The sequence below is a fragment of the Oryx dammah genome, unplaced genomic scaffold (assembly GCF_014754425.2).
Source record: "Oryx dammah isolate SB20612 unplaced genomic scaffold, SCBI_Odam_1.1 HiC_scaffold_17, whole genome shotgun sequence".
NCBI lineage: Eukaryota > Metazoa > Chordata > Mammalia > Artiodactyla > Bovidae > Oryx > Oryx dammah.
Genome location: NW_024070201.1, coordinates 55,072,082 through 55,084,577, shown reverse-complemented (window position 1 = coordinate 55,084,577; position 12,496 = coordinate 55,072,082). Strand labels below are relative to the sequence as shown.

The following is a 12,496-nucleotide window of genomic DNA, read 5'->3' as shown; positions in this document are numbered from 1 at the left end:
ATAAAAACTGCCTTTAGAAAATATTTACCTGTAAGAATCTAAAATGATTTCATTGATACCATCCAGGAGTGAGAAATCAGCCCAAGTGGTCAGTACAGTTAAAGTGCACGTAGCTGGAGGGGAGATTGCTAGAGTACAGATCTACTGAGACCCTCATTTGTCACAGAACTTGAGCATCAAGGCCACCACTGGGGCACCTGAATACCAGTCAGAGCCAGCTGCCAGCAGACTCTGACCTGGAAGGCTCTATAGAATGTTGATCACAAGTACCACTTCCATTCAATTATCTGACATGATTAAAACAGTCTATCAGGGCTAAACCTATGCATCATTGGTAGGCGAAAATACATCCAGAAAGTTCATACTGAATGTGGCCGTGAGGGCAGGAGAAGCTGGTACAGGTTATCAGGTCCCTTCCCACCACCACTCATCTCCCAGCTAAGATGAGCATGTCCACATGCTTTTGTTCCATTCTCATTGCCTTTATTTTCTTTGTATCTCTTATCATATATAAAAACACCTTGTTTATTTTGCTTTGGTGATTATTATCTGCTTCCAGTGGGTTCTGGGTTGCCCACTGCTATGTCCTTAGTACCTAGAAGAACCTGGTACACAATGACACCTAATAAGTATTTTCTGAATGAATCAACAAAATGGCTTAGGTTTCAAATAGGAGAATTAGCCTTGCAGGGAGTTAAAGTATATCTCTAATGAAAAAATGGCTTTCCCAGGTGGTGCAGAGATAAGGAATCCACCCGTCCATTGCTGAAGATGCAGGAGACACAGGTTCAATCCCTGGGTTGGCAAGATCCCCTGGAGAAGGGCATGATAACCCACTCCAGTATTCTTGCCTGGAGAATCCCATGGACAGAAGAGCCTGGCTACAGTCCATGGGATCACAAAGAGTTGGACATGACTGAGCAGGCACACACATCTAGATTCAGTGTGAGGCCAGCCAAATTTCAAATCTTCCCTGATGTCATGGTCTTGTGCAAGCTGGAAAAGAATTTCCAGACATGAAGCAGAATGAGAGGAGAATAGTTTATTAGAGCAGAAAATACTGTTAGAACAGTGGGCCGGCTCAAGGGAGAGTTGAGGCTTTTGTGGCTAGTAGTCAATTTTTAGAGCTTCAACACAAAGAAAACTCCTGCTGGAAGGGTGGCATTAGATTATTTGTTAGGGTTCTTTGAGTTGGGTAATAGAGTGGGTATTTTACCTAATATGGCATCAGGGAGTTGGCAGATTTCGATTAGGAGAGCTCATGGCAACGGTTGCTATGGCGCCTAGTCAGTTCCAGAGTTGACCTTAGTGCTGGTCCCACATCTGTGGCCTTGGTACAAGGCCTTACACCTATGTACTGAGCATATGGCTCCATACCTGAGATTTAGAAAATGCGTAATATTTTGACTTTCAAAGGACAGTATGAATACAAAATAGCCATAGGATACTACAAATGCACGCAAACTGAAGTTAAGCAGAATTTTGTAGAATTTAAAAGAATAAAAAAGAATTGCTTCAAAGAAATAGGGAAAATGACTTTAGGTTTGTCATACTTTATGTCATGCCTTTTAAAACACTGAGCTTTAAATTTCATCTGACTTAATCCCTAAAGTGAATATTGCCAAAATGTGTCTATTTCTACATTTATCTCATCATCCCTCTGGAGGAAAAAAAGATGTTAAAACATAAGTTGGCTTTTTGACAGTTTCATGAATTGAGAGAGGGGAAATTATTTGAAGTTATATATTATGAGTGATTGGTACATGAAATTTCACCCAAGGAGTTAGACCTGACCCCATATTTGAGGCTTCGCAGACAACCTCTCAATTTCAAAAGCTTTACAGAAAAACTCTCAAATTCAAAAACCCATAAAAAATCTACCTCGTTCAAATTTCATAATCAGTCTAAAAATGTAACATTCCCAAATAAAAATGAAAAAATACAAAATGTAATGATTTTTTTTAAATTGCAACATAATTGACATAATATTATGGGGCTTCCCCGGTGGATCAGTGGTAAAAAATCTGCCTTCAATGCAGGAGCCACAGGAGATGCAGGTTCAATCCCTGGCTTGGGAAGATCATCTGGAAGAGGACATGGCAACCCACTCCAGTGTTCCTGCCTGGAAAATCCCATCGACAAGGGAGCCTAGTGGGCTACAGTCCATAGCGTTTCAAAGAGTCGGACACGACTGAAGTGACTCAGGATGCGCATAATATTATATTCGTTTCAGGTGTATAGCATAGTGACTTGATATCAGAATATATAGATTTCTGAAGGCTAGAGAATTTTATTTTATAGCAAAAAGGCCCTCCAAATTTTGTCTTGATTCTTTGGTAATGACCTTGTTGACTTAGAAAAATGCACAATGTGACAGATGCAAGTTAAATTTTATTTGGGGCAAAAAATGAGAACTGAAGCCCAGAAGATAGCACCTCAGATAGCCCTGAGAAACTGCTCCAAAGAGGCAGAGGGGAAAGGTCAGTACATTCGTGATTTTGGTGAAGAAAGAATACAGGCAGTCAAGCACATGTTTTACCAGAAGGTTTCTAACTAGTCTTGTGAAGCTTTTGCTAGTCACTAGGAACAGTCATCACCATGAAGAATATTAATGCTTTTCTAGATATAAGGAGATATAAAAATTGAGTTCATAAAATTAGCTGCTTAAAATATCTATCTGAAGACCTGTCCTGCCAGTCTTTCCTGAATACAGAGTGCCTCATTTCTGCTCTCCAACCTAAACTCCTTTCAGGATGTGTTGAAAATCAGCAGCTGCAGCAGCTCATGTTTTAATGCCATGGCAAGTGCCAAATTGTAGTCGACAACCTCACCACATTGTAGTATGACATAGAGTCTACCGTGTGTTCTTTTCTAGAGCCTTGTACTTCAACTTGCTAGGTCTCTGGATCATTCTGCTATGTGCAGTCTTTTCTGGTTTAACCATGTACGCACACTTCAAAGACTGTGATCCTTGGACTTCGGGCATCATCTCAGCCCCAGACCAGGTATGTGCTCCCTTGGGGCCAGCTGAAATGAGCGTGTTTCTGGCCTTCACTAGATAATGTTGACCCTTTCTCTTTTTCCACCTGGACCTCTAGCTATTTCCCAAACCCCACGATTTGATTTCTTTCCTCTCCTCTTGGATGATATTGTCACAGACCAGGATCTATAGTCTTCACTCTCTCCTCCTACATGTTAAACTGTCCCACTGTATCTTGTGGGAGCTCCTGTCCCACAAATCTGGCTCCAGAGTAGAACCATAATACCTAGATTCCCTGAAGACCTGTTTTAAGCACTTGTTTTTATGGCTTGATTTCTATCATTAAAGTAAACAGGCAAGAAAATGGCACACATTGAAAACATTAAAAAAAATTAAAAGTTTCTGAACATTCTAAAGTTCATACAGTGGGTTTTCCTAATATGACTGTCTGCTTCCTACCCCTTCTCCTACCCTACAGCTGGACCTCAGGTCCATGGAAATTGGATGGATCATAACTTCATTTGCTGGCATTTAAAAACCACAGTCAATGAAAACTTCTTTATTATTACTTTCTTTTTTCCCCCAACTCCTTTTGCTAAAAAGCTACAATATGTGCTCAGATGCTTAGTCTTGCCCAACTATTAATGACCCCATGGACTGTCACCCACCAGTCTCCACTGTCCATGGGATTCTCACAGCAAGAATACTGGAGTGATGTACTGTTTCCTCCTCCAGAGGATCTTCCCACCCCAGGGATGGAATTCGTGTCTCTTACATCTCCTGCGTTAGCAGGCAGATTCTTTACCACTAGCGCCACATAGGAAGCCCCCCAAATCCCACATTTCAGAGATTGCTGATGAGACCACTCACCTGTCCCATCTCGTCTTGCCTCCTCTTCAGCTGATGCCATACTTCGTCATGGAGTTATTTTCCACGATGCCTGGACTTCCAGGACTTTTTGTGGCTTGTGCCTTCAGTGGAACTTTGAGGTTAGTGTATTGATGACACTTGTCAATAGTGTTCTGATAATGAGGATGGTAATAACAAAGCAACAAGGATGACAAGAGTATTAGTGGTACTCACCACTAGTATCACTGAGTACTCACTGTGTATCAGCTGCCTGCTGAATGCCTTATATGTATCTGCTCATCAGCTGTCATACGGTATATGAGACTGAAACTACTCATTATCTTCTGCTGACAGATAAGGAAACTGAGATTTAGCAAGGTAGATAACTTACCCATGATAAGAGAGTAAACTGCAGATGTGGTATGTAAACCTAGGCCTGCTCTAGCACTAGATCTCTCTGCTTATTTTCTCAACCTCTTCTGGAGCTCACTGCCCCCACGGTTTCACATCACTTGCCCACAAGGCAGTTCTGTTTGCTGGCATTTCTCATTCAGCTGCAGTATATTCTTCCAGATCTCACCTTTGCAATCCATTCTATACATCTTCAATAACACACTCAGGCAGCTAAGAACATCCATTTCCAAAATGTAGACATTATTATAAATTCAAAATTATTCACATGTTTACTCTGACAGATATGTTAAAAGGCTTATACTATGCCAGGCACAGCTGGTGACTGTGGGGATGCTGCAGACAAGATTGGCTTAAATGTTGCCCTTCAATAGAGTTTGCATTCTAGTAAACATGAGGAGAAGGCAATGGCATCCCACTCCAGTACTCTTGCCTGGAAAATCCCATGGACGGAGGAGCCTTGTAGGCTGCAGTCCATGGGGTCGCTAGGAGTCGGACATGACTGAGCAACTTCACTTTCACTTTTCACTTTCATGCATTGGAGAAGGAAATGGCAACCCACTCCAGTATTCTTGCCTGGAGAATCCCAGGGACAGAGGAGCCTGGTGGGCTGCCGTCTCTGGGGTCGCACAGAGTCGGACACGACTGAAGCGACTTAGCAGCAGCAGCAGCAAATATGGGAGATGGACAATATATAACTAAACAGTAACAAAAAACAAGATATTGTTTGATGATGACAAATAGTATAAAGGAAATGACAGTGATAGCAAAGAGAGAGGTTAGGTTTGGGAGCTCTGTTTTTGAGAGGGTCTTTCGTGAACTTCTATTTAAGTGTATGACATTTGTGTTGAGACCTAAAGGGTGTGAAGATCACAAACAGAATTTTTGCAGGCAGCAAGGAGGGCAAATACCAAAGCCCCAAGGACATAATCTGTATGAAACAGTTCAGGATCAACGAGAGAAGTTGAAGCTTAAGGAATGAAAAGGAGAGCAAATGAGGAGAAATTGAAAGAGGCAAGCAAGCATCAGATCGGGAAAGTTTTTATGAAAGACTGAAGAGCTTTCATTGCACATTGAATAGGAAGGCATTGGAAAGTCTGAAGCAGGGAAGTTTGGGTGAGTGCTGTCATACCTCTGAAGACTCGGTCTTCTTTGCGAAGGGAAGGGGCGATCACAAAAGCAGGAGTGGTGAGAGCCAGTGGCTGTAAGGAGACTTTTGCTTAATCCAGGTGAGGCACGACAGTTACGTGGAGAATGGTGGGGGCAAGAGTGTTGGGAAAAATGAACTAAAACAATAAGACAGCATCACTTTTTTAGATTCCACATATAAATGATACCATATGGCATTTGTCTTTGTCTGACCTAATTCATTTAGTATAATACAAATTGCCTTGAGCAGAAGTGGGGTTGGCTATCTTTCCATACCTTCACTGGCCATTTGTATTTCTTTTTCTGTGAAATGCCAGTTCATGTTCCCTATTACTTTTTTTTTCTTTTGAGTTTTCTTCCGTATATATATATATATGGGAAAAGCTTATTGATATATATCTCATTTTTTCTCATTTGGCCTATGTATATTTGCTTTATTAATATTTTTGAGTAAATGGAGCTGCTATATCATATTAATTAATTTTTATATTATGATTTCTACGTTTATATCATTCTTATGAAGGCTTCTCCATTCCATGCTTACAAATAATCATCCAGATATCATTCTAGTATATTTATTGTCTTATTGAATGTTAAAATTATTAAATCATCTAGACTATACATGTGATATATAAAGAAAAGAAGTGGAGTTCCTGACTTATTTTTCTGCTAAGAGAGTAGCAAGTTATCTCATTATTTTTAGTGAAAAGTCACCTTTTCATCACTGACTTGAAATGCTACTTTTATTACATCCTACCTTCTTTGATATTTTTGGAACTTTTCCAGGATTTTCTGTTATATTCCTTTGATCTATTTGTGTACAGCTATGATGATACTAATAATTCAAATGACTAAGCTTTAAAGAATGATTTTAAATATGTTAGCATAGTATATAGTATTTATTCATTACTTGTATAGAATTTCCCTTGATATCAGTTTTTTTTCTAATTATTTTCAGTCCATTTCTATAGAACTTGAATGTACTCAAGTCATAATATTTGCAAATACTTTTGAGTTATTCTTTCCTAATAGCTACACTTCTATGTTCACTCTCATATAATCATGCTTTGAGAACAGTGATAAGAAAACTGAGGGATTACGGAAATCTTTGTTTTGTTATACACTCTAAAGGGAACTTCCCTGGTGGGTCAGACGGTAAAGTGTCTGCCTACAATGTGGAAGATCCAGGTTTGATCCCTGGGTTGGGAAGATCCCCTGGAGAAGGAAATGGCAACCCACTCCAGTACTCTTGCCTGGAAAATCCCATGGATGGAGAAGCCTGATGTGCTACAGTCCAAGGGGTCACAAAGAGTCAGACATGACTGAGCTACTTCACTTTTTATTTAAAGGGAATGGTTCCTGGATATTACCAGTAAATATGATACCAGGTTTTGGTTTGAATGATATTATTTATTTACATTTAATATACTTATATAAAACTAATAAAATCATAAATAACAATAATGCATATATTTATTCTACTTTTAGGAAATATTTGTATCAGGGAAATATATGGAATTGTGATTACTATTGGCATTTTTGAAATGACTATTGTTTTCTTTTCTAGCTTTTGACATATCAATATTAGTATGCTGATGTATTTCCAAAGTAGCAATATCTCTGAATTCACAGAATGATTTTAGCTTGCTTATGGTGTAATTTTAATTTAGTGTTCTGCTGAATTATTTTTGCTCCTATGCTTCATAGGATTTTGCATCAGCAGTACAAATGATGTTGTTCTGTGGTGTTAGTATTGGTATCTCAAGGAAACTAAGGAAGAAACAATGAACAGTAGAGGATCAATAATCAATAATAGGGATGACACATTAGCTTTCATTTGGTTCCTCCCTACAGAGCTTGATTTATTTATTCAATTTTCCTAAAGCTGACTCCATAATGGATAAATACAGTTGTCAACAGATTGATTCTCTCTTAAAAGAATGATTGATTCTTTTGATCTCAAATCCAAAAATTCCAAGAAAGAGATGTACTGGACAGTACATGTATAGAGAGATTTCTGTTGCTATAAGGTTAAGGAGGATGTCGGGTTAGAGAATGGGGAAGACAAAGGAAGGGTTAGAATAAAGAGATGGTGGTTTAGTGATAGGAAAGAAAAACAGATTTTCACCATCTTGTACCAGTTTTAGAATCTGAGAAATTGACATATGGATAATATATCTGACTGCAAAAGCAGTCCAGCAGAGGTTCTGCAAATCTGATCCTTCTGGGGAAAATCAGCTTTTTGTTGCCTCCCTCCCGGTGGATTCAAGGGTAGAAAAGAAACCCTAAAGCTTAAAGCTTTCAAATGATGGATTTTGAGCCATATATGTAGGGCGCATGGAAGCTTATTTTGTTTGATCCTCTCCTTTCTTTATTTGACTTGTATGGAGCTGCAGATGGAGGAATCTTCTAGGGGACATACACTGTGCCTTGATTCTCAGGAAAAGGAGAAAGCTAAGCTGAAGTACTTGGAATTTCAATTTTAAGAAATGGGTCACAGAAAGTTTCTACTAACTGTATCTGTCATTAGGGAAAGAACTTTTAAATTTTGCACTAGATGGACCTGGAACCATCCCAACTGAAGCTAATAAATTAATAATAATACTATTATCTTGCATTACAGAAAAAAAGCAAAGTTTGAATTTTCTTCCATGCTGTTGCCGTAGGTATAGCTTGTCTTCGAATGAGCATTGGAGGATAACAAAACAATTAGCTAATGGATAGCAATGGAAAACTTACAAACAGCCAGCCAGGCTTTGTTCATTTGCTTGTTTCTTTTCCAGAACTTTGTTTGTGCTTGTGATTTTGCATAACATGAATTTAATAAATATATCTATCCTACTAGCTAAAATATTCCTGGTCTGGATGAGAAATTTAATAAGTTTTCATGCTGTTCTACAAAGGAAACTCCAATTTTTTGGTTTTTCTGTCCATTAAGCAAATTTTGGGCTGTAAGACTGAACTTGGTTTGGCAAGTCAGAGAGAGAATACCAGAGCTTTTATGTGCTTTTGATCTTTGCCTATTTCCTAGTATTTTCTTTGCCTTTTTCTCCCTTATTAATTACATGCTAGCTTCCTGTTGTTGAATGAAACAAGTTTTCCATCTGTAGGCATTTACTTAAAATTGTCTCTTTGTTCTAAAACATCTTATTCTGAATTTGCAAGGGTCCTTTTAGTACCTATCTTAACCACCACTGTCCATGGAATTCTCCAGGCAAGAGTTCTAGGGTGGGTTGCCATTCCCTTCTTTAGGGGATCTTCCAAACCTAGGGATCAAACCTGGGTCTCCCGCATTGCAGACACTTCACCATCTGAGCTACTGGGAAGCCCTTCCTTAGAGAAAAATCCTAACTTCATTTCAGTTTAGGTCTCTGCAAGATATGCTTTCTTAACTCTGTTATTTTTCTTCATAACAGTGTAGTCAGTTGAATAATTGATTGCTAAATATCTATGTCACAACTAAAATGTAAGCTCTATGTCTTTCTGGTTCACCATTGTATGCCTAATAGTCAGAATGAACAGATTTATAAATGGTATGAATGAAAGAATGAATGAATGACATATTATAGTGATTCCTGAATTAGGATAGTCACTACTTCCTGCCTCAAGTTTAACCTACACACACACACACACACACAACCTCTCTGCAACTGCATGTTAGCTCATTTAAGGTCTAGGGAAACCAGTGGGAGTTAGAGAATGAAAGCTTAGCTTCTTCACTGGAATGGAGGAAGAAAGTGAAGAGCCATTAAACACAGAAGCAGCTTTGGAGAGAGGCCCTGTAGTTCCCCTGGAGATCCAGAATAAGGACATATGTCTATCTATTTTGTCTAGAGCCTTGTCTTGTCTATTTACCCTGGATGGCAGGGCAGGCCGGTCAGCTTTATTTAGTTTGGGCTATGTTCTCGCTTTTGTCTCCCTATAGCACCGTGGCTGCCAGCATCAATGCCTTAGCAACAGTGACCTTTGAGGATTTTGTCAAGAGCTGTTTTCCTCGTCTCTCTGACAAGCTGAGCACCTGGATCAGTAAAGGCTTATGTAGGTACAGCCGGTGGATCTTCTATTCCATATCATGAAATGTATATGTGGTACATGTCAAAATCCTGCACACTCTATTCAGTGCACGCTGACAGGCACAAGTGCACATGGAGATACAGGCGTAATCTCACATATAAATTCTTTTTTAAATTGGGGTATAGTTGCTTTACAATATTGTGTTAGTTTCTGTTGCACAACAAAGTGAATCACTATATGTATACATATATCCTGTCCCTGTTGGACTTCCCATCCACCCCCAGCCCATCATCCCACCCATTTAAGTCACCGTAGAGCACTGAGCTGAGCTCCCTGTGCTATACAGGAGGGTCCCACTAGCTATCTATTTTGCACACGGTAATGTATATACGGGCTTCCCAGGTGGCACAGTGGTGAAGTATCTGCCTGCAGGGAAAAAAGAGATGCAGTTTGATCCCTGGGTCAAGAAGATCCCCTAGCATAGGAAACGGTAACCCACTCCAGTGTTCTTGCCTGGAACATTCCATGGACAGAGGATCCTGATGGGCTACAGTCCATGGGGTTGCAAAGAGTCAGACAAGACTAAGTGACCGAACAACATATATATGTCGATCCCAGTCTCCCAATTCATCCCACCCTTCCGTTCTCACTCCCCCTGCTATGCAACCTTCTAAGACTGAACCAGGAGGAAATAGAAAATATAAACAGATCAATCACAAGCAATAAAATTGAAACTGTGATTAAAAATCTTAAAATGTACAAAAGTCCATAACCAGATGACTTCACAGGTGAGTTCTATCATTCATTTAGAGGAGAGATAACACCCATCCTTCTCAAACTGTTCCAAACAATCGTAGAGAAAGGAGCACTCCCAAGTTCTATTTACGAGGCCAAGATCACCCTAATACCAAAATCAGACAATGATATCATAAAAAAAGAAAGTTGCAGACCAATAGAACTGATGAACATAGATGCTAAAATTCTCAATAAATGCTAGCAAACAGAATCACATATAAATTCTTACACTTCCAAAGATCCCAGGAAACCAGGAGGGTGTCAAGAAAGAATGACTGGCTAGCTTAGCTTTCACCAATCTTATATTTGACATTCTCCTGTGTTCATCCTACAATCTAGATTCATCACATCAATACCTCTTGATTATGCCATATATCGATCCTATTTGTTCCTCCAAAGACAAAGACATTTAGCTCACTGTGGCCAGTCAGCTTGTCTAATAAAGTCAAATTGTTTTCTAAAGAATCCTTTATTACCAAACTCCCAGTAGCCTTAACTCAAAAGATAATTGCTCTTTGCTTAATCATATAATCACATTTTATATTTATAATCACTGTAGCACTTATATTGAATTATAGTTTTACAAAGTTTACTTCTTTTTAAGTATAAACAAATTATACACCTACTTACTATAAGAAATGTAAGTAATTTGTGAAAGTATATGTGCTTTTAAAATAAAATTATGTATAATTTTGTTCCTGGTTATTTTTTTTCCTAGTATGCTATACTGAGCATCTTCCTGTGCCATTTAATGTATTCTTTGAGAACATGATTTGGAGTGATTGCTTAATGTTTTACAGAATGACTCATTTTTATGCTGTTAGTTTGAAGTTGGTTTGTCTTTTTTTTTTTTTTGGTACACTGTGATGAAATCCATATGCACAGTATTTTATTGTATCTTTAATTTTTTTCCTTAGTCAGGAACTCCAAAAGAAAATTACCAGGTTGAATAAAATGCTATAGTTTTTTGTTTTCATTTGTTTTGTAAAGCACATATCTGGCCATTGGCACAACTCTTGTTTATTCCCAAAATTTTAATTGATTTTCTAGGAAGTATGGTTATTACCTTCAAATATTGATGGTTTTATGGTATTCTCATTCTTAAATGTTTCTCTAATCTGTGGTTTGCGTTCTCCATATTCTTCACTATTTCTCTTATTTTCATAATTTTTTCCTCTCCCTCTGTGTACTTGAAGGGCTCAGATTTTTTCTCAGTGTTATTGTAAGTCTTCCACAAAATAAATTTCTTAATAATAGTGATTTGAATTCTGCTATAGTATTTTGTTCCTCACATTTTACTATTAAAAATACAATCACACAGCAAAGTTTAAAGACATTTATTATGATCTCCTGTATATATACCACCAAGATTCTCCATTAATGTTTTATTGAACTTGATTTTTCACACATCCATCTAACTCTCTATCCATCTATTAATCCATCATATGTTTGATATATTTAAAAGTAAATCCAGACATCAGTACACTTCCCTCTAATTATTTTAGCATATTATTAACTAGAATTCAGTAATTGTTTAAAGTTTTTTAAGTGTAAAATTTATCCACAGTTTCGTGGAGAAATGTTAAATAAGCATTTCCTGAGTTTTGAAAAATGCATACACCTGTGTGACTCAGCCACTAGAGATATAAATCATCACCATCACCCTCGAAAGTTCTCTCTTGGTTATTCTGGTCAATTCTTACTCCCACTTCCTTCCAGCAGCAGCCACTATGATATTTTTCATCATAGATTAGTTTTAACTCTTCTAGAATTTTAGTTAATTAGAATCACACAGTACACATTTGTTTTTGTAAGACTCCTTTCACTCAGCATAATATGTTTGAGATACATTCATATTGTTTTGTGTATCAGTATTTCATCCCTTTTTATGGCTGAGTAGTATGACATTGTATAGATATACTGCTGTTTTTTTTTTTTTTAACTTCTATTGATGTACCCGGATTATTTCAGTCTGAAGTTCTTTTGATACAGCTGCTATGGATATTCTTGTACAAGTCTTTTGTGAACATGTTTTCTTTTCTCTTTAGTAAATACCAAGGAGTAGAGTGCTTGGTCAACTACTATAGTTTTCAATTTCCTTGTAGTCCTTTCTTAACACACCTGGATTCATCCTCACCTAAACTATAGGTGCTTATCCTATCCTGCTGTTTTTCTCTTGCCATTTGTTTTCTCTTGACCTGCACTTTTCACTCCATTGAGTCCACACATTTTTGCATAGTATTGAAGTTACCAGACAATTTCTAAATACTTTTTATGGTTCTTAAGGTAAATTATTTC

At 38.0% G+C, this 12,496-nt stretch overlaps 1 protein-coding gene across 1 annotated transcript in view; it reads left to right on the top strand.

Annotated features, from left to right (window-relative positions):
- The window catches only part of SLC5A12 (solute carrier family 5 member 12), a 52,870-nt gene that overhangs the window by 19,885 nt on the left and 20,489 nt on the right, over positions 1-12,496 (top strand). The window contains exons 7-9 of the mRNA XM_040258896.1: positions 2,876-3,005; positions 3,881-3,969; positions 9,315-9,427. Coding sequence (XP_040114830.1) covers positions 2,876-3,005; positions 3,881-3,969; positions 9,315-9,427 — 332 coding nt within the window. The remainder of the gene's footprint in view (positions 1-2,875; positions 3,006-3,880; positions 3,970-9,314; positions 9,428-12,496) is intronic.